Source organism: Lathamus discolor, chromosome 3, assembly GCF_037157495.1.
Source record: "Lathamus discolor isolate bLatDis1 chromosome 3, bLatDis1.hap1, whole genome shotgun sequence".
NCBI lineage: Eukaryota > Metazoa > Chordata > Aves > Psittaciformes > Psittacidae > Lathamus > Lathamus discolor.
Genome location: NC_088886.1, coordinates 49,817,049 through 49,839,826, shown reverse-complemented (window position 1 = coordinate 49,839,826; position 22,778 = coordinate 49,817,049). Strand labels below are relative to the sequence as shown.

Here is a 22,778-nt window from a genome sequence, read left to right as displayed (position 1 = left end):
AACTAAAGTCTTTCAGAGTAGAACCACTGCAATTATTTCCACCAATATTCTGATCCTTTCCATTGCTCAGCTTATTCAAGAACAGTTAGCCAGGAGGTTAAGAAAACCAAACCAAGCCAACCCTAATTTAAACAATTACAGAATTAGTCATCAATGGACTAAGTGGTATTTAGACAGTAAGTTCAACATATGCCACACTGATGCCCTCAGCAGTTGCAAAATAGAATTAGAAAACTAACATTTATTAAATCAATTTGAATTTTAATATACATTTCAAGAACGTGGCAGCATAAAAGGAAATGTTTTTAGAAACAACCTGAATCTACCATTTGCAGTTTTACATTAACGATCAGGGCTCTCCTGTCCATGGTTCCAAAACACACTTGACCTAAATTCTCCAACTTTTGGTACCACATTTAATGCAGCAGTGAGATAGTAAAGATTCCAAGTTCTCCCACGTTTCTGGAGCAAAGGTACTATGTATTTCATTTAATGAAAGTCCTAATAAATGTACCATCAACAATCTCAGCAAAACTTTAACAGCTCTGCAAAAGCATTCAGAAACAACCCACACTGTGTAGTTCACTCCCCTTAAATCAGACTCTTGTTCAGCTACTTTTCTTACATGTAGTGAACTAATAAACAGATTTACATTAGTAGGTCACCATCAAACCACCAAGTTAGAAAATGGCAGGATCCTTTTGGGTCAACACAAAAATCACATACAAGTTTAACTAAATACATTTTAATAGGACATTGTTAAATCTCATTCATGAGGGCTAAAAAACACAGATCCTGGGTACTTGGGTTGGCAAATAAAGACAAGAATACTAAGAAGCATTTTCCACCATTTACTCATTATCAAAAATATTTTTCAACTCTTCTTGCAAAACAAAAACAAAAAAAGTACAGACTGGACACGTACATCACATTTTTCTTCCTATGGCTTTAACCCCCCACCCTACCCACCCCACGAAAAAGACGGGGGGAAAAAACAAACCAAAACCAACAAAAAGATCTGACCACATTCACAGAGAATGACACCACGGTACACTACAAAACAAAAGGAGGTGTCATTTGTGTCCAAAGGTTTTTGCTTATTTCTTAGGTGAGGAACCATCATTGTACATGCTTTGTGCCAAATCAAAAACACCTCACATTAGGTCAGAAAGCGCGGCGGGGTTCACTGCATGAGTAAAAGCAAAGGTGGAAGCAGTAAAGTAACTCAAAAAATTCACATACTATTTAACATGCTGTCAAAACAGGAATTAGCTTTTAAATCAGAAGGTAATGTTGTGTGTTCTAGTCAGCCCATGTTTTGTTTGTGCTGTATCATCCAAAGAAGAAAAATTTCACGCAGGAAAATTACTTTTTTAGGCTGCCAACAAAGCCCTAAATTCAAGACTAAATTATTCCACTTGTACTCTTCTTATTCAGAGATTACACTGATATAAACTCTTTTGCATAAAGCTCAATTCCTACAAAGACACTCTCATTTTAACACTTCGACAACTTTGTGGGATTTTTTTCCCTTTTGGAGCCCTTTAGCCCATACTGAAAAGCACTGACATTTGAAAGCTGCTTTAAACAAAAAATGAGATAGATTCTGGGTAGAGTGAGTTATCGTAGCTTGTTCTGTCTAATAAACATCCAAAATACTTGGCCTTAGATAGCAATGGATCCTCTGACCTAGCTGAGAGAAGATACCTGTCAGTGAAGAACTACCCTCAAGGGGATAGGTCCCAGGCCTCTTATAGTACAGACTTCATCAGACACACAATGCCCCCACCCCTCTGGGGATAACTGCTGTGGAAGTCTCCCTGTATCCCAGGCACTGAATGGTACTACTAAAACTTGAGCCTTCTTTGCGTACAAGTAGTTTTCTCACCCCAGCCATACAGTCAGGAACATGACCTGTACAACTGTCAAGAAAAAACTATGATGTTCTTAAAGGGGACTCGCCATTCATATCTGACCAACTGAGCTTCCTAGTCCTCCTCTGGAGCCTAAGCTGCTTTTTGGGCAATAAGCTTTCTCAATATATGTACTAATCTTGTTTTATTTTTAAGCTGTTCTGCAGAGTAGATAACCAATTCTCACACTCAGACATTATCTACCCCTTTCAGACTGTATTCTCCAGCTCAGGGCTGTATATCCTACAGGAATACCAGGTTATTTTCTAGTCATGGTGACAGTAACTAATCAGTAATTATTTACACCATAATCTAGCACAGTTTAGATGGACTAACTAGATACCACTTTCTACATTTAAGCAGAAGCTTTGACTGAGCACAAAGCATGACCAAGTACAATGAGGTTAATATACTCCTTGCCAAAGATCTTGTGATAAAATCATTTACATCAGCAATTGATCTCAAACTATGAGGTGCTGTAAGAACTAAAAACAGTTTTAGGGTAACTCCTCCATTTTCTGCAACTATTTCCCAGACACTAATACACATAACATAGCAATGAAAAACACTTGATACAAGTGATCTAAATGCAGGAGCTCCAGCAAGTTAAACAGAACCATAGCTGCCTTAAAACTGTAGCAGTTCCCCTACTGATGGCAGGGAAAAGAAAGATTCAACAGTCATATCTCATGTCTATAGCTTCATCCAAACTTTTATCATCGTGTGTACTGGCAGCTAAAAACGTCGTTACTGGTGACCCTGTCACATTGATTACACTGGTGCTTGTGCTGGCATTGCGCACCGCAATGCTTGTCACATTAATGCCCAAAGTAAGCCTAGTCTGCTCCAAGGCCTTTTCTGGCACTGCAAATGCCTCCAGCTTCTTCTCCCCATTAGCCATGTATGAGTTTTGGCAGCCACGGCATATGCAGTCAAGGCAGGCTTTGCGGTTAGAATAGCAAGGGCAGCGTTGGCCACGGCATGTAAGAACACTTGGATTTTGGGTGGCACGACCACATTTACACCCTTTCTTTTCTTGTGGCTTTTTGTACACAGTTTTTGTTGGGCTTCCCGGCATAACATTACTGCTAGGAACTTTCTCCTTTGCTTTGTCTTTTGTTTTCAGCACCCCTGGTTTGGCTTTTGGGTGAGATTTCTTAGGGGCATGTTCCAAATTCTTTTTCATGCTTTTGTTAGACAGGAGCACAGTTTTGCTTATTTTGGGAGTGGTGCCTCCGTTAGGTACAGTTGCAATAGGCTGCAAAGACATTTTATTTTCCTGTTTCACTGTTACAGGAGCTGATGCTCCCAGTGTTGGGCCACAGATGATGCTGGAAATGGGTAGAGGTTGAACTTTCTCACTGTCGCTTTCTGATCGAGACCGCTTTCTGTTTAACTTCACTACCTTGGGCGTCGCTGCTGTACAGGAGATCCCGTGAGGAGAAGCGTCTGTGGACATGAAAATGTTATGGCTAAGAGGAGGGGGAGAAAGCTGCAGGAAAGGGCCGTTAGTCATGTTGGCTTCCAAGCTGGGCTGCAAATTAGAATCACAGACTTCAGTATTTGAAACTGTCTCTAAGCTCCGGAGAACTTCCTCAACACTAAGGAGAAGTGAGCCCCCTGGTTTTATGTCTTCACTGAAACTGCAGATGTCGATGCCTGTTGTACACAAGTCACTACTGGAAACTGTATCGCACACAGGCTGCAGGCTGCTGGAGATGTCCTCAGTTTTTATATACTCTCCAGTACTACAGACATCAATTGTGTTTGCATGTTCAGGAGAAGGAATATTCACTCCAAGTTTATCTACCGAAAGCCCATTACAATTGGGCAACCCGTTGATAACAGAACCTCTAATATCGATGTTGTGTGTGCTTTCAGGGATCGATGTAAAACTAGCTGGAGGATCAGTTGTGAGTTCTGAGGTTGAAGGTACTGGGGAATGTGTCAAACACAAAGCCAAGGCCGTATCAGAAGATTTGTCTGTCTCTTCATGGAGTGGTGATCCATCTTTGAGCAAAGCCAAAAGATCTGCAGAACAATCAACTGCCTGGATAATATCTCGTGCCAGCGGAGTTTGTGTTATGTATTCACAGAGTTTCTTATAGCAGTTCACTAAGATGCTTAGTTGCTTATTCTCTTCAAACTGTTCGTAGTCCTTGCACCAGCTACATGATGGTTTCATCATCATCTTCTTGCCTTTACACGTTTTGCAGACATAATGCTGACATGTGGAGTTGGTAGGAGCAATAGGGTCTTGTAGCAAATTTCCTAAGGAAAAAAGAAAGAGAAAGATTACAATGTACCCAAGGCATGTTTCTGGGACAGCATGGGATCAATTTTTTGTACTATCAAAGCAAAATATCCTGAAAACCTTCAGTAGGCCACAAGAGAACACAGCATCCAAACACTGTCCGGTAAAAATGTTCACAGCTGCCATTATCTGGTTTTAAAACAACATTAAAAAAAACCATAAGAAAACCATCACACCATCATTTGTTGTGCCTCTACAGCCTTTAGAAACCTCTCAACTACGCCACTACCAAAGCTCTTGTCCCCTTCAGCAGTTTCTGCCATTGCAACTTGTAAAACACACAAGATTCCTAGGAGTTTACCAAAACTGCAACAATAAACTCCCATGAAGAGCTACTGCAGAGATTGTAAAGAAATTAGTGAAAACAAATGGCAATGGAGCAGAGGGAAACTCTAAAAGGAATGTGAGAATTATGAAATCCCAGCCCCTAAAGGAAAGAAGACACAGCAGACTTTGGTTTACTTCTCATTTAGCTGGGACTAAAAATAGAGCCTAGCTTTGTTGACAGTCATTGCGATGACTACACCACAGAATTTCTAACTTCACAAGCAAGAGCAGTTAAATGGATCCCATAAGCTCTCACAAACACTGAATAAAGTACCTAGTAATATATTTGAATAAAAGGGGGGAGGGGGGGGAAATGCTATACTGCCCTGTAATTGCCTGTGCCAAACAAGAAGGTGCAACAGTGCAACTATTAACACATCCTGGGGAGTAGTAGCTCCTGGTTTTCCCATTCACAGACACGTATCAGTGAAATAATCGTTAACATAGTGGTACTGCCACAGCCATGATGCTTTTAAATGCTTTAAGGTGTCAACAACAGCTCAGGGCCTAGGCAGGAGTGAAGACCTCAGAAGAAAGGATTTTCTCTGAAATCTTCCTGTTAAGAATAAAATACTAACAAAAATCAGTTGCTAAAGGAATTGACACACCTGACAGCACAGGGAGTGTCAGACACCCAGTGCTGACAAGCTGGCAGGTTATGTCTCCAGAGCTCTGAAACTGTAAAAACCTGAAAAATGTTTTGGGTTTCATCTTAAGAACAAACTAAATAACATAAAAGGATAAAGTGTGAAAGAAGAGAGGTACCTGAAATCCTGTATACAGCTAAACTGAGTAGTAACTATATCCAGAAATGACAGCATTGCTTTGCTATTTCTAGCTGGCTCTAGGCCAAAGATGTTCTAACACCTAAATTAAATTTCAGAGTATCTATAGGCATCTACAGCAACAGGTTTCCCCTCCTTTCCAAGCAGCAGATTTCTAGCTTTGATCAGACCTTTCTCCCCATAAGGAGCCTTTCACAAGCAGCAGTGAATTCTCACCCAGATTTTTCCAAAGTGAAAACAACGCTACTATAAACACAAGAATACAATTAAACCATTTGGAAAGAGAAAGCAAAGTGCATATATTGAAACAGACAGATTAAGAAAACACCAAACATATCAAATATATTTTCCCTCATCACTCACTTACCAAGGAAATTTTAATCATACAGTCCTGTAACTGATTGTCCTGGCAGTGCACTGTAGGGCTGTAATTAACTGGACCTAGTTTTGCTGCCCAAGTTATCAGCTACAGAATAAACCCTATCCCTTCTACCTTTTATTACCTTAGTCAAGAATCTAAGCCACTCAGGTAGAAGAGCAAGACATACTAACCCTTGGCTGTAACAGCACCTACAATACAAAACTTGTCCCTCACTCTGTAGCTTTTCACAAGTAGTTCCTCATCCTTTCCCAACAATTTCACTGTTCAAACCACTTTTGAAAATTCAACTTTGTGCATGAGCACAGTATTTCTTGCATTCCATGACCAAGCAGACTATCCCAATTTCCCTTTGAAAACTCAATTCCCTAGTACCTCTTTGGAGAAGGGCTGCTCCAGGCCTCCACCTGAGCTGCCTTTCAGTAGAATGGCTTGATGTAACCTGATTTTTGATGACTTCAGCACTGACTCTTATTGCTCATTATGTTGTATTTTTCTATAACTTGAGAGAAAATGTGATGATTTAGGAAGCTGGCCAGTGGCACCCAGCACACATCTACACAGTGTCAAACACTGGGAAATGTCATCACTGTGAACCTGGAATAGTGGCCACTGGAACAGTGCAGTATTTGAACAAGCCAACTGAAAGAAGTGCAGGACAAGCACTGAAGAGGAGAGACTGTAGAACAGAGAAAGGTTCAAAGCACAGTTACAGCAACACTTGATGGGAAATGCACTTCACAACCAGAGCCAAGGTATTTAGCTTTTCTTTGCTGATCTAGTGAGGAAGAGTAACTCCACCAGACCCCACCATGAGAAGTAACAAAACACTCTTCAAGTTAAGCAGTGAAGATTTCAAGCCAACAGGTGGAACATTAAGCCACATAATCCAACCTGCAGTGGAAATTTTCATTTCTTTTAAAAGTTCCCTTTAAATGACATTATATAAGCAGCAACGTAGGCAAAGACATCCACCATGGTCTTGTGAGAAAACTCCTTAACTCCCATGGGGGGAAATAAAATGAGCGTATATAAATCACATTAGATAGTTTCCAAAGTCACATCCTTCAGCAGAAGGAGTTCACAAACAACTGTCCCTCCTGGATCTTTGAGTCTTTCCAGCAGGACAAGCAGAAAGCTATGCCCTGACCAATGCAGGAGACAAACACACCTAACTCTCATTCATTTAATGCTTTCAGACCTTAGAAGCCATCATGCAACTATGTGCATCCACAGCACTTCCAGGACCAAAATCCAGGACCAGCATTACACCCAATGCAGCAGAGTTGGGTGCTCCTTGGTCTGTCCTTAGCATCATCATAAGTAGCAAAAAGAGGCCAAGGATGAGTTATAATGATCAGTGCTTCACAGATTATGAAGCACTTCAGAGATGAGACCAAGTAAACAATATACCATTTTAACTTTTAGTTAGATGGAAAAAAAGAAGTCATCACCAACTGTGCATTTTATTTCTCCCAAAATAAATTTGGCTGGAACTGTTGAATGGGTATGAATGCTAAAAAAGGATACTGAAAAATTTAGATTTCCAGAAGCTTTGAGGAAAAAAACCCAAACAGACGGAGAGACAAGATAAAACACTTCACATGCTCTCACTGAAGAAGAGGGCGAGTTACTCTTGGTAAATGCCAGTCAACCTACATGAGAGACATCAGGAATGCCTGTGCTGTGGGAGTGTTTTCAGCTTCAGTTCAAATCTCATTGAATATTCATTCTTCAGTTAGAGTCTCTCTTGTATGGATTCTGTGGCACCTATCACTCTTTTCAGCTTTAGTAATGTTAAGATAAAGAGTCAACCATGAGATGCAAATTCACAGAAAATTAAGTTTCATTATTTTAATACTGAGGGAATAATAAGTCAGCAGCAATTTACCAGAAAGACACCACCAGAGTTGCTGCCCAGAATCTTGAGGTACTAAGCTCTGTTACACTGCAAACTGCTGGGCTGTAGGGCTACTAAGCCATAACACTCACTTGGTGCTGCAAATTTCCAGATCTTCCCAGATGGTGATTATAAACTCCACCATGAAAATAAAGCCAGGAAGGATTCTAAGATGTTACCTAGCCCATCCTCAAACTCCTATAATCACACTGAGTTAGACCAAAGATCCATCTAACCCAGCGGGCCGTATCACTAGCGGCCAAAACCAGATGCTTGGGGGAAAGAGTAAGAACAAGGCAAATAAACTTCTAATACCTGCCCAGCTTTTAACTAACCATTAGCTGAGGTATTTCTCATGCAAGATGGGGTTTCCATGGACTCAGTACCCCTCAGATGCTCTCCTTAGGTTTGCTTCATCTCTTTCCCTCTTTCAAATGTAATCGCAGCAGGCTTTGACCAGAAGGCCCCACTGTGCTGAGAACGTCTTATTAGTTCCACTGTCAATTTCTGGTTCTCATGTTGCATGAGGTTAACAGTCAATCCCTACTTCTCTCTTCAACACTATTCACCGTTTTACAGACGTTTACCACATCAGCCTCAATGTTGTCTCTGTTCCAGACTACAGAAGTTGTTCCCTACATTAGGTCACCCTTCTCTTAAGTCTTCCACAGTTCCTTTTCTGAGATGGAGTACCACAACATAAGATACGGGTGAACCACAGCCTTATACTGTGCCATAATATAGTTCTCAATTTTATTCTCTATTCCAGTCCTGATTTGTAGCATTTGCTTTGCTTTTCAATTGATACTCAGTACTGAGCTGTTATGGAGTTTTCCATCACAAGGGCAAGATCTCACTTTTGGCTGGCAGCCATCAATGCTACCCCTTCCTATAAATTTACAGATGTAAATAGATCTGCAAGATACAAAAAATGAGAAGTTAATACTTTTTCCATGTTTATAATTTAACAGTTATCTAAGCTAAATGTAATTTGACGTTTTATTGTGCAATCATTCATCTGTCCAAGATCTTTCCATAATTACCTAATGCAGGCCTTAACTTTTACTACCCTAAATATGCGGTATTGCTAAACTTTGCCTCATCTTTTCTCACCCTCTTCTGCAAGGGGTTTATTAATACAACAAAAGCAACATCATGTTCTTACAAAGCCTCCAGTAAAAGGCCTTCCCTAAACAACATCAACTCTTAACACCTACTTTCAGAAAAGTTTATTCAACATCTACATTAATTTGAGCACTTACCATTAGTAAGAAGCATCTAACAGACGAAATTCTTTTAATATATTATTTACAAAATATCACAGCTGTCCTGGAAAGGCTGCTTACAGGAGGGAGGTCATTGAAACCACAAGGAATACTTCCTATTGTGTTCCTTAATGAGCATTACTTCACAGCTGCAGGAAGAGGGGAAGCATCTGCAAATTGTATCTCACAGACCAAAGGGAGGAGAAGAATTGGCAATCAAAGCAATTGTTAGGTGTACCTATCCAGCAAATGTGTTCCAAATGGATGACATCCACTGAAAAGGAAGACTTGAAACAGATCACCTTCCATTCCCATCCTTAGCAAAGGTAAAAATACAATGCCCAAAAAAAAAGAGGGTAAACACATACAACTAGCTTAGCACCCTTGAAAAAGCCTGCTGAAACATAATATTTTTCTTTTTTTAACAACTCAAACTGTTCATAATGATGTAACTATTAAATCTAAATCTGCAGAACTAGAAAAAAATGTGTTACAAGTAGAATTAAATGTATCACTGGGGTTAATCTCTGACAACATTTGTCTGCCCAAGAGCCTTTAATCCTCAACAGCATTCATATCACCAGAAATCACTCTCATTTTATACTGCACAGCAATCAAGTGGAAAGCTCAACAGCCCAGCCCTCTACTCCTTGAACTCTCTACCTGACTGAAGGGGCATATCTGCTCCACAGTGCAAAAGCAGGTGTCCCATCCATGAAGAAGGGGAGAAGAAAGCTCACCTGCACCAGTTAATCTGTTAACATCAAACATTACAGTTACTGTGATTGCATTTCAAAACCAATATTACAAAAAGCTTCTGTGAACTTTAGATTAGTCAGACGTAAGCAATTCTACAGCACTGTGAATCTAACAAGTTTTAAAAATCAGGAAGCTATAATCAATCTGATGCAGCACACAGACACCTCTATGTTACACTTAATATTCAGCAAACACCTCTGAAGTAACAACAAGAAGATGGAGATTTAATAATTGCTCTGCTACACTTTCAGCATTTTCATTTCTGGATTAAACATGATCTGATTGTTTCGACTAAAATAATTAGCAACAGGCAGTAAGCTCTAACAAATTACTACATTCTAGCTTCAGAGTTAACCACCTCCTGAAGGATGGGAGGCAGTTCTCATTTATGGGCAATACCACATAGATAGGCTTTCTGAAGTCCATCTACTGCTGCTCAAGCACTTCAGCTGAAACAGCCTCTAAAGGAAAAAGATGCTTCCCCCCCACCTTCCCTGCATTGCTCCGTTCTCAACCCCACACTGCATCTTTTCATCTAAGAAAGTATCAGCTAGATCCAACTGAAGAATAAGTAGCTCAATGAGGTTTCAAACCAAAACATGCAAAAGAGTCACAAAAGCAGTAGCTTTTACAAAACTATTTGATGATAGACTAAAAAAGTCTGGTAACTATCTGTAGAAAAATAAAACAGATGTTTGAGATCTGTTTTACATGGGTGAAAGATCTGGGTACTTACTAGAAAAGAAGATGACTAAATCCACGCAAACGCAGAGAAACTTCAAGAGAGGTTAGTGCAAGGGACAACTACCAAGGACAAGACAACAGTGAAAGGTCTCCTTCCACCAATCTCAAGCCAGAACATAAACCCCTTCCAAACCATATGCTTAAGATGGTGAGCCCAAACCATGGTCTGGTTGATCCAGCTCACAAATACGGCACTGAAGTCAAGAGACAGGTTCACCAGACGGAAGTTTGTCCTACCCCTGCCCTGACAAACTGCCCAGTTAGAAAAATGGTTGGCAACTTCTCTCATCATTCAGAAACCTACTGGATCACCAGACAGAGGTGCTGCCCATCACCCAGGTATCCTACACCTACTTCCCAGCGTTCAGAAAACAAGTCAGCATTTGTAGCCACCACACTCTTTGACTGAAGCATGAAGACACAAGGCATGTGCAATATTACTAGCACGCAACTTTGAAGCTATGTCTACAGACTGTAATAGGAGTTCACAACGACAACACTAGAAATTTATTTATCCTTTAATGTTCTTTGTGAGACAAGGTTTTCTAGACAGAAATAGTTTTTTTCTCCCAAAAACTACAAGTAGAAAAACTTGTTCAAGACTTTCAGCACGGAATCCTTTTTCAGATCTGAGACAGCAAGAGTTTACCTGTGAATTAACTGATAGCATTTCTTCAACCAAACAATAAATAAAAACCTTGCTTTTGGATCACAATTACAACAGTGCATCTAGAATTTGTCCAAAGACATTCATAACTATTAACAGGTTAACAGAATCCTCATCAGATGAAACAGAAACATGGAGGACGCACCAAAAAGGCATTTAAAAATAAATGAAAAATAAAAGCAACAACTTATTTCAAAGTTTTATCAGAGAAAATATTCTGGTAGCTGCTGAATAGATCTGAGCATCCTCCGTCAACAAACAATGAAAAATTAGCTACAAAAATTATTACCCTCATATAGGGATGCTTGTGACTAAAGAACTAAGGATTCTACAACTATTTGGAAAAAAAAAAAAACAAAAACCTGCACTATTTTTGTCTGAGCACCATGGGAACCCAAATTAACCATGGTAAGAATACAGTTGGCCTATTTTTCTGTATAGAAATACAGTCAGTGTCTTTAGCTAAAGTTCAAAGAAAAAAACCATCACCACAGAAAATGACAACAAATTGCATTTTAACTGTAGAAGGGCCTGCTTTGTTCTCTGACTCCACCCCCTGCACAATAAACAACAGAACATATTTTACCAAGTCCTATGTCAAAGTTGTGTTTCTGTTTGAAAGTGTTTTTGTTTACAAAATAACAGCCTAGAAAAATTCTAGATGTATTTTTAACAAACTACATGGAGAAGTTCAAGCTTGCTGAGGCACAAATTTCAAAGAGATAAATTCATCTTTTTCACCATCCGATGTCAAATTTCCATGTAATGATGTTTTCCAGAAGTCAAGGTTGCTGTATCTTAAAAGGTTTTAAATAGCAAAGTTAACATTCCTCCTATGGGTATAAGACTAATGTAACATGCTTCCATGCAGCATAAATACTCCTAAAACTTGCTTTGAAAGTTATAGATCAAGTTGATCATATCCTCTGAGCAAACTAAGAAGTAATGAAAACTGATTTCTGCCCACCAAACAAAAACATTCACAGCATGAACTGCACAATCTTAAAGTAAACTGTCCTCTTCAAGGCCACTGAAGAAAGAGCAAGCCCTGTGCTGTGACTGCAAGGCTCAGGGAATAACAAATTACATCACTGAAAGACTCCAAGGTGAATCCTCCCATAAAAGCAGGGAAATCGTTGGAAAGCACTATCTGGGAAGCACACTGATCAAGAAAGGCTGTGCTGTGCAGTATTTCAAGAAAGGTTGTGCTGTGCAGTATTTCTCAAGTCATATAGTAGTTGGAAAAAATCTTTTCTGGCCTCACAAAAAATTCTAACATAATATCCAGCAACTGCTTACTCCATATGTAGTCAACCTAACCTGTAAATCATAACATACTAAGAAAACAAACCCGAAGAAATCTGTGTTTGATCGCACTATGTCCATAGACCCAAACAACTAAGTTGTCCCAATAAGGATGCCTTTTGGCAACACATTAACTTTTCTTCAAACACTCTGAAATGCAATCGATTTAATCAATATCCTCAGGCAACCATCAAAAACCCATCCATCATTTCCCACTGCTGTAATGAGAAACACACTCTCATCTCAAATCACATCAGAAGACAATATTGCAATCTCCATTTTGTGACCCTCTTTTGAAGCCCACTATCAACCAGTTGGAATCAACAGTGGAAACAACAGCTACTTCTCTTCCTACTCCTCAATTTTCTTCAAAGACTGGAGTATTTTTAGGTTAGAAACCAATTTAAATTCAAATGGTACAACTTTATGCTATCAAAACTTATTCAGTACAATGCAGACAACCTTGAAAAAGCAGCTCTCCTAGGAGTCACACACAGGATTTAAAAACAGGAAACAGTGAATTTAAGTAAGGAGATCTTAAGAGGAAGAAAAATCATCCAACATGTTCCTGGCTAAAAGTGGGTGTATTCAGAGATAACATTTTAGAGACAACTGCCCATGCTGGTTATCTCCAAAAGAAGAATACCTGCAGCAAAAGGTATTTGATAGGTACTTAGTCCTGTAGTCCATGCTCCCTGGTGACTGTTTCAAAGGTTCCGGTTATTTTGCACATTCTTCAGAAATTCTGAAGTCTTTTGGCAACCGCTCATGTAATTTTTAAGGGCAACATAACATACTTTTAAAAATTACCAATATGTGATAGCTGGACAGCATTTTTCATCATTGAAAATGGAGAAAAGAAGAAAATATCAATGGAAAAATATCTTAAAAAGCACTGATCCAGATCACTTTTCAAACATAAAAGGCTGCTCGTCTGGAAGCACAGATCATGAATCTATCTTCACTCTCCTTAATCTAGGGAGAATGGACAAGAAATGAAATCTCCATCACAAAACATAAACACGCCTTCTCACTGTAACACTCTTAATCCAGACTGAACTCAATCATGGCTCACATCCAAAACAGAAAATCCAGTATCATGCATATAATTAAGTTTCATTAGTAGTGGGATTGGTTTCTTCTGCCTTCTTCCATCTCAGCAACCAGAAACTGCATTTCTAGGAAGCTTCAACCTATTTAGGTGTCACCCAACATTCTTTGAAGGACATGAGCAGGATGGAAATAACATTCCTATGCTAATCTTTCTATAGGGAAACAAAAAGTCAACATTTTTTGTGGTTTTGGTAATCCATGCCATTTCCCATACTTGGGAATTGCTTCCATAATGCTACTTTACCATTTAGCCTTCAACCATCTAACTAAAACTGTCAAGAACAACAGCAGAACAAAACTGACAGGAGCTGTGTAAGGTGCCAGCCAGTACTGGCACATTGTTTCTTTGTTCTGTCCTACCTCTTAATCTCCCTTAAGCCACATGTTGTCTCACATCCCCTTACTGGACTTACAGGATGTTTAAGGCAGGAACTGTATTCTTATCCTGTATTTCTACAGCTGGGTTCCTGGTCAAACAAAGTGTTGTCCTAAAGCCATACTCTCTTTCATGCACCTTCACGTTTGATATGAGCAATAACAATCTTTCACACACCTTTTCAGTATCTTTCTGAGGTTTCAGGATGAAGTTTTCCACTTAGGTAAAAAGCTAAGCTGACCTGACTGGCAATGTGTCTTTCACAAGCATCGTAACTGAATTTCAAAGAAGGCTGTTAATGCTGAAAAGCCAACTGAACCTTTGGATGACTTGCAGTAAGCTACATGGTATTTGAAACAGAGAAAAGCACTTTTTAAGAAGACTTTTATCCCAGTAGACAGTATTTTAAAGCACAGAAGTTTGATACATAAATTCTATTAAGCTATTTTTTAATTAAATATGGTATTAACCTGCAATTTAATAATAATCACTTTAGTCCAGAAACTGAAGCTCAGATTTCACATCTACTAAACTATTTTTAAATTAAATATGGCATTAATGTGCAATTTAATAATAATCACTTTAGTCCAGAGACAAAAACTCAGATTTCACATCCCCAAAACACATAAAGGCACATACCTTCTGTCTAATGCACACTCAGGAGCGGCTATTTTTATGTTTTAGAAGCTCTAGGAAATACTGTGTCTGTAAAAGTATGATGCATTACCTATGACACCATCTAGGAAACTATCACATGATCCCACTTAAATCTTAGAAACATACATTGCTGTATCATCAACATAATTTCACCTTTATAACCCATTAGGCAAGAGGGAGACCTCAAATCCACCTAGAACAGATGTAACTGACTTACAATGGCATACTGGATTTACATTGACTTTCTACTGATGGAACTGCGTATGTTGCCAATTTGAATCTAAAATCAGAGCTTTAATTTCACAGTTATGTGGGTCCAAAAAACTTCTTCCACCCTTACTATGTGAGCTGGTTTAAAAGACTATTAAATCAAAAGAAAGTGACCTGGCTTATGTCTAGTGCATTGAGAAAATAGTGAAAGCACAATAATGTTAGTTGATTTACATAGCTGTCACTCATTTCTTCTAAAAACAATCCTCTAAACTTAAAGGAAGAATCTTGACAGTAGAATTAATAACTACATCATAACAAAGCATTACAGAATGCATTCAGAGAGATTAAATACTGAGGAAAGGCTGATGACATAAGGAGCACTAATTTTGGGAGTAATTTCCCAAGGGAAGTCCCAGAAGGCCAACACTTGAGACTAACCAAGTGTAGCGGTTTTATGCATTACTGGTAATTCATGCAGCATTTCTTCAACAAATCATGATTTTTAGACATCACAGTCAAGAGAGCATCCTGCTAAGATCTGTGCAAGGGAAGTACCAGACACTCACAAAGTTCTGTGTACATGAATGAACCCATACCCAGATATTTGCATCTTATAGCCTAAAAATACAAGTAAAGTGGAAAGAAATGAGCATCTGAAAACCTTTTAAATACTTTTAAACCCTGTACAATATAAAGTTTTGGATCATCATAGCATTTACTCTTTTGATCATGACATGTCACAAAGTAATCACAGAATGGGTTAAAAGGGACCTTAAAGACCATATGGTTCCAAACTGCCTGCCATAGGCAGGGACACCTTCCACAGCTCTTAGCACTAACATGTACAAAGAGAAAAGGATTTTAAAAATACCATAGCAAGGTCAGAGGGCCAAACATCAAGAGGCACCAACACTCACCTATGACAGAAGTGGGAGAAAAGAAACAGAAAGGTCCAACAAGAAGGTGAATTTGCCTTTACCAGCCTCAGCTGAAGATTTATGACTACTGGCCAGCAGTTTTGTATCGGGCTGGACCACTCTCCCATGACTGCCTGCAGGTTCAAGACAGACACTCTACTAATTCTGCAGGACAGAAACTGTATTTTACTGTATGGCTCCACAAAGAGCCTGGTATTTACTGAGGCCTCTGTATGCTACCACACCACAAACAGGAGCCCAGGACACAGAGACATAATACTGAGGAATTCTAATTTGAAACAAACAGCAGCTGCAGTTACCTGAAAGCTAGCCACAGTAGGAAAAACAAACAAAGCCAAAGCAATAACTTTAAGATTCAAAGAAAATAAGGGATGAAGAGAAAGTGGTACCATCAAGAAGTAGTTTGTAGATAAGAACAGTCAATAGAAGAGAACAAACTAAAAAGCATGGTTTGCTTTACCAAACTGAGAGTGACAGAAAAGCCAAGCAAGAAAAGCTGAAGAAGAGTAAAACAGCTCAGGAATTTGACAAGGGACAAATTAAAGATAGACAATTTCAATAGCACAGAGTGTAAAAATAAGATTGCAAAAGGCCAAGAAGGGAAGAAGTCAAGGCAAAGAGAACAAAGAACACATTTCAGAAGAGCATTCTCGCACTGGAGAGGCCAGACAGCACAGCAGTTAGATGCACATAGTCCCTATGTAAATATCTTATTTAAAAAAATAAAAAAAAAAGAAATAAATCAGGAAAATGTTAGCATATTTTTAGGCAAAAGCAGTCTGGTGACTGACCAAAAGAAAGGTGAATTTATAGAAAAAAATCAGAAATTTGAATTAACAGGGCTGAGGATAATAAGCAAGAGCAAAAGAGTAGAGGTGAATCGATATGTCGATACTGACATCAGGGTTACATGAGGAAAAAAAACAAACCTTAGACAAATTATTGCAGGAAATGACGACGCAGTGATCCTGGGAACAGGCTCCCCCTTTCCCAGTACAAACAGATCGCTATTTTCTAAGACTCTAAGTGGGAGGAGCCAATAGCTACAGGATAGGAAGCATCCAGCACTAGTTTAGCAGCCTCAACAGTTGAAATCCTGATCCTGTAAATAAATTATTTAGCTTTCTGAACCCCAGTAATTCGATTAAATCTTAGTGTGACCACACACATTAGCAAAGATGCAAACATAGCGGATGTAAGTCCACTCAGTTAAGAAAATACAAACATACACAGGGCCAGGACTTGAAACTAACAGAGGAAAAAAAGGACTGATCAGCTGAGATAGCTGAGAGCTCAGAGTCCCTCTCCCAACACTGACCAAGGCTTCCAAGGGGAAGTTCAAGAAAGGCTGACAGCCTATTCCGCAACTTCCTACCAGGAACAGACACATGCCCCCACTTCATAAATACAGCAGAATTCCATTCCTTCCCAATGTTCCCCAAGACTGCAACACTGAAATTCCAGATACCTGCCTTTGCCCACAACATGCAGAATGCTCTTTCTTTTGGGGAGAAGAAGCAGGGAAATCCCAGCAGCCTTTCAGCCTATTTGCTTTTATGGTAATTACTGTTATAGGATAATTCCATACATTGCACAAAAAAAGAAAAAAAAACACAAAACAACAAACCCAAATATTATTTCTTTGTACTTAAAATTCCTGGCTTTCCATCTGAATTATTTTTTGTTCTTTACCTTTCAGGGAGGTAACAAAAAAACAAAAAAAAAAGGGGGGGTTGTAAAAAGTTATTTCCCTGCCCCTATGCTCTGTATATTGTTTTGAGTATCTTTTACCACGCTTTCTTTTAGTCATCACTTTTTGAAAGCAATTAACTCCACTATACCAGTGCATCTCAATAACCACTAATAACTACCATAGCCTTTAGCAAATAAAGTGACCATAATAAAGCGTTGCGTTTTAGGGGGAGAACACAGTCTCTCAACAACAAAAAAACCCCAACAGATTATTTCCTGTGTAGCTTGCCAGGCTATTAAACATGCAGACCCCTGACGCCTCTCTTTATTTTTTACCATTACTGCCGCAGCCTTCCCCCCGTTCGGGTTGGTTTTTTGCCCGGGAGGAGGGGGGCGGGTTTAAACCAGCAATATTTCCACTCCGCCTCTCCCAACTGGCTCAACAACCACACCGCTACCGCGGTTCCCCCGCCGCGCCCCCCGGGGCCGCTGCCCCCCGCGGGAGAACCGCGGCCGCCCACGTGGGCCCCCTCCCCGGAGGCGAGAGGTTCCCCCGGGCGCAGGGACGCCGTAGCCAAAGGCTGAGCAAAGTTTCGTGGGCCGCCGCCGTGCGGGGCGGGAAGAGCCCTACTGCAGCGCTGCCTCCGGAGGCCGGGGTGAAGGCAACCCGGGGGGGCAACACCGAGGCGGGCTCTGCGGGCAGCGCGGCCCAGGGCCGCCCCGCAGCGCCGTGCGGGGAGCCCCGGGGGGAGGCTCATTGTGCAGGGAACAAAAGAAAGATCCTCACCGCAAACGCAGCAGGAGAGGGACTGCCTGAAGTAGGGCAGGAGCTTGTTAATCTCTGTAAAGGACTGGGGATCTCCAGGGTCGTAGTTGAGCACCAGGCGGCTCGCTGAAACGTAGAGAGCAGTGGCATTCACCGGGTTCATCGCAGCCGCTCGCACGCCGCCGGCTCCGGGGTGAGAAGAAGGCGCGCCGCCGAGTCCGTGCGGGCCGCGGGGGCAGGTGGCCCCGGGGCGGGGGCAGGCCGGGTGTCACCTTGGTCCGGGGCCACCTGGAGCCGCGCGGCGGCGGCAGCGCGGAGGCCGCGGCGGCCCGGCGGCCCTGTCAGAGGGGCCGCGCTGGCTCCTCCTCCGCCTCCAGCGGGGCCTCGCTCCCGAGCAGCGGCCTCGGCCCGCCCGCAGCCACACAGCGCAGGGAAAGGCGGCGGCGCTACTCCAGACTGCGGGCCATGCCGGGCCGCCTTCCCCGGGGCCCTGCTCCTCTCCGAGCGGACGCTGCCTCAGCGGCGGCCCGGCATAGCGGCGGCCGCAGGGAGGAACCGCGAAGCCAGCTCAGGGCGGCGGCGGGCCGGGCCGCGCTGCCCGCTCCGGCGGCGGGGGAGGGAGGCGGATGCACCTGGGCCTCAGCGCGGCCGCATCACCGCGGCGCCGCCGCGGCCTCCTCCGCGGGGCCGGTGGCTCCCGGTTGCGCGGCCGCCGCTCGCGGGGCCGGACCCGCCGCCTGATCCGCGCCGCAATGTCAATAGCAACCGTTAGGTCCAACCGTCACTGCGGAGCCATCGCCGCTGCCGTCCAGCGCCCTGCACTGCGCATGCGCGGCCGGGACGCTGCCCTCCCCGCGGAGGGGGCCCATCCCGCGGGGCGGGGGGGTTGGGGGGGGAGTGGTGCAGCGCCCTCTAGCGGGGAGCGGGGCTGCCCTGCCGCTCTCGGCCTGGGCGCGGCGCCGGCCTGAGGGAGCGCGCGCCGCGGCGAACGGTCGCCCCAACGGCCGCCCCAACGGCCGCCTCACCCCGCTCCGCTCAGCGGAGGGCGGGCCGCCACCGCCGCTCCCTCGCCAGGCGGGCGGGGTCGGCTGCCGGCGGAGCCCCCCCGGTGCGTGGGCTGCCCCCGTGCCCCGGGTGGTCAGGCTTACGCCTGCTCTCAGGGCCTCCACCTCACGGGCAGCCGCGCCTCTGGGGCCGCTGGGCACGGCCACTGGTTCGTGCTCCTGTCATGGCGAGTGCCTCCGCTCACCTCTCGGGCTGAGGAATCAGGCTCCGCCTCTGCCTTATGTCATCCTGGAACCTGCAGCCAGGCCTGTCAAATAGATCAGGTTTCCGGCTGGGCTTGAGATGCCGGGGTGCTGACTGGGCCCCCCCCTATCACCTAGCAAGGAGCAAGTTCAGTGTGTATACCTTCAAAGTGAGAGAGCTGCAGGGCCTACGAGGTCCTTAGAAGATATGGCACAGGACCTGCAAAACACACCCTTTTCAGATGCGGTCTGGATGCCCCAGTGGACACCACCAGCTGCCTACACAAGGCTGAGTAGCCAGAAGCTTACCACAAGTGTTCTTGCTGCCCATACCAGCACTCTGGAGACCCTAATATATAACACAGCAGTGGATCCACAGGTTTTGGCAGGTATGACCAAGATACGGGCACAGGAGGGATTTATTTTATCTTCATCAGGTTTTAGGTCACTGGGGACATGTGGAAGGAACTTCAGATATTTCCACTGTAAGCACCACTGCGGCCATTTCACCCATCTCCAGATCCTGTGTTGCAACACAGCCAGGGCCATCAAAGCAGTCCTCTCCGTGCTTGGCCTTTTGGGGAACCATCTGATAGAACCTCTCTTTTTTCCCACTTGTCCCTCTCTGTGTTCACCTAGAGCTGCCCACATTAAACTAAATCACAGGATAGTTAGGGTTGGAAAGGACCTTAAGATCTAGTTCCAACCTCCCTAATGAAGGAGTTCCACCTCCATCTTTTTGTTTGTTGTTCTCTTCATGAATGCCCCCCAGCTTCAGCTTTCCAGCCCAACGCAAAATGAGTGTGCATACAAAATGAAGGAATTTGGGTCTTGACTACTAATACACAGTTAGCATTGCTGGTCCTCATCAAGCTGTACAGCTCATTCCTCACCAGACACTGTTTTAACATAGCCCACATACAGCCCCTGTGTGCTCACTTGGTGCATTTCTCATATTAATATGCATATTATTAATATTCTCATATTAACATATACCCACATCTCCCTTTTGGCCTCCCAGCAAACACTCAATATGCCACCTATGGGCCATAACTCCTTGGACACGTTCAGTCCCTAACCCGACTTTATTTCATGGCACAGCATCTTCATTCTCACCCTCAGCCTACATGTATGTTGTCTGTAAAAGGCCCAATTCCTTCTTCAGCTTACTGCCAGAAACACCTTAAGTGCTGAACCAAGCCAACAAACTGAAATAACATTCAAGCAATTTCCCACCAAGCACACATTCTCATACACACCTCCCTGTATCACATCTTCTGCCAAACTCCAGAGTGACCTGAACACTCTCATCTCAACCCCTCCCAACTATATCTCACACTGCTCTCTGGCTGTTATGCAAGGAACTGACTTAACACCCAACATCCAAAGAGTTCTACCAATCTTGGCTAATTTCTGGGATATACTCCTCCTGGGTAACATACATGAGCTAGATTCAACAGTTGCCATCAGTAGTGTTCCAGGAGCAAACCTCAATACCCCATCCACAGCACTATCGTCATATTCCCTGATAGAGCTAAATAAGTAGGTTTCCATCTAAGAAGAACTGCATCTAAATGCTCTAGAACTGTAAGTAAAACTTATTAAAATCTTGAAAACTATGGTAATTTGAAATTGCAAGAGTAGCAAGATTGACTAGGTCATACTCTTTTGACCAAAGGAAGCCCATAATGCTTTTTTCCTTCCCACTGTTGCTGGTTGATGTGCTGAATTTGACTTTTCCTCTAGTCAGACCCTTAAGTAGAGGGTTCATGTTTCTAACAGTGCGGTCCAAGAAGGAGATGTAATTTTTTCTACCTCTATTGATTGTGGTCTATCAGCATCACTATTCTGTCGTGCTACTCAAACATTTTGGTTTAGGTCCTCAGCTGTTTGAAATCTAGGACAAATAGAGTGGTGAGACTAAATATTAGAGTCTTGAGAACACCAACAAGCTCTGCAACCTCTTCCCCCTGCCTTCAGGGGTTTGGCTGACTGCCTGTGCATTAGGCCAGCTCTGATGGGGTGCAGCTGTGTGACCTTGGATCAGGCTGCTGAGAACTAGCCTACATGAGGAAAGTTCATCTGGGCCCTCTCAGCTGTGCCTTCCTGCTTTGACCTTTGCCCTGCCTTATTGTTGTGGATGTCTTGCAAGTGGTCATGGGGTTTACCCTTGTTCCTGCTGCTGGGCCTTACTGTTCTGCTCTTCTTGTTCAGGTACTGTGGGACTGTATTTGTTGTCAATGTTAATACTGCCTTGCCTGCTTTGCTGTGATTTTCCTGGCTCACCTTCCAAAAGTAGCCACTTTTGATGCTTTCTGATACTGAAAGTACTGTAGCACAAGTGTTGTCTCTGCTCATCTACTTTTCCAGCCAGTGGTATGTGCTTAATATTGAACAAGACCTGAAATACTCAAACTATTTCATATGCCATTGGAAGTAACCTTCAGTAGCCATCCTCTCTCCTCTGCTGGGAGAGTAGCAGGAAGAAGGGCTTAATGTGTAATTTCTCTTACATGTCCAACTGCTGTGGTTTTATTTCTACTTTCATGTTACATCTTTCACCTCCCTGAACCTGTTCGCCTTGGGATATAATTTTAAGTGACCTGTGTAGGAAGCAAAGACTCTGCTTCCAGTTGGTGAAGAAGAGATAGTATTTCCAGAGATCTAGAAGGGGGACAGATAGAAGAGAACAGATAGAACATTTACTTAGAAAACTTAATCTAAAGCACTTTAAAAACAAGGGGAGGCAAGAAGTTTTTTTATGTTTTCCTTGTGCCTGAGAATCAGTTCAATATTTCAAATCTGCTGCTGTTTCAACATACCCAGTTCCTTGGTGTCTAGAGATTATAGACTGCTTGTAAGTTAACTCTGCAATCGCAAACCTATTCCTGCCCTTCAGCAGAGCTGCCTGTCTGACTGACCCTCAGTCATATTGTGGTCATGGATTAATTCAACTGCTTCAAGTCTGAGCTCGCATGCTAATCTTGATTTACATCCCTTCATCTTTTCAATGGAAAATGAATCTGAGTAAGGTTAGAATAGGGATGTTATTCCATTTCCCTGTTCCTACCAATATTCTGCTCATGGCTGCATTTGGAAGAACTAGACATTTCATTCAGATTAGGTTAGAATTGGGTGTCTCAAATCTGCCAAACACAAATATTTGCATTAATGTCCAATGTCTTTGGGTTATAGTTTAAGTCCTTGATACTTTACTATAGTGCTTGGAAAACAACAACAACAACAACAACACAAAAAAAAAAAAACAAACAACAAACCAACCACCACCACCCCTCCCAAAAAAAAAAAAACATCAGAAAAAGAAAAAAACCACAAACATGTAGATCTCAATGGAAGGTTCTTTGTAAATGTGCCAGATAGAATACGAGGTAATGAAGATGCTCCCTGTGTCAAAACA

The 22,778-nt window shown here is 42.5% G+C and overlaps 2 protein-coding genes across 2 annotated transcripts in view; one reads left to right on the top strand and one right to left on the bottom strand.

Annotated features, from left to right (window-relative positions):
- Positions 1–240: 240 nt before the first annotated feature.
- Positions 241–18,922, bottom strand: MSL2 (MSL complex subunit 2). Its single transcript, XM_065675127.1, has 2 exons — positions 18,135–18,922; positions 241–4,184 (listed from the first exon to the last, which is right to left on the bottom strand). Exons 1-2 carry the CDS (start codon positions 18,274–18,276, stop codon positions 2,587–2,589), a joined length of 1,740 nt encoding a protein of 579 aa, XP_065531199.1. The 5' UTR covers positions 18,277–18,922; the 3' UTR covers positions 241–2,586.
- A 2,551-nt stretch (positions 18,923–21,473) lies between these two features.
- The window catches only part of PCCB (propionyl-CoA carboxylase subunit beta), a 34,895-nt gene continuing 33,590 nt past the window's right edge, over positions 21,474–22,778 (top strand). Inside the window, exon 1 of the mRNA XM_065675116.1 lies at positions 21,474–21,574. Coding sequence (XP_065531188.1) covers positions 21,518–21,574 — 57 coding nt within the window. The 5' untranslated portion in view covers positions 21,474–21,517. The remainder of the gene's footprint in view (positions 21,575–22,778) is intronic.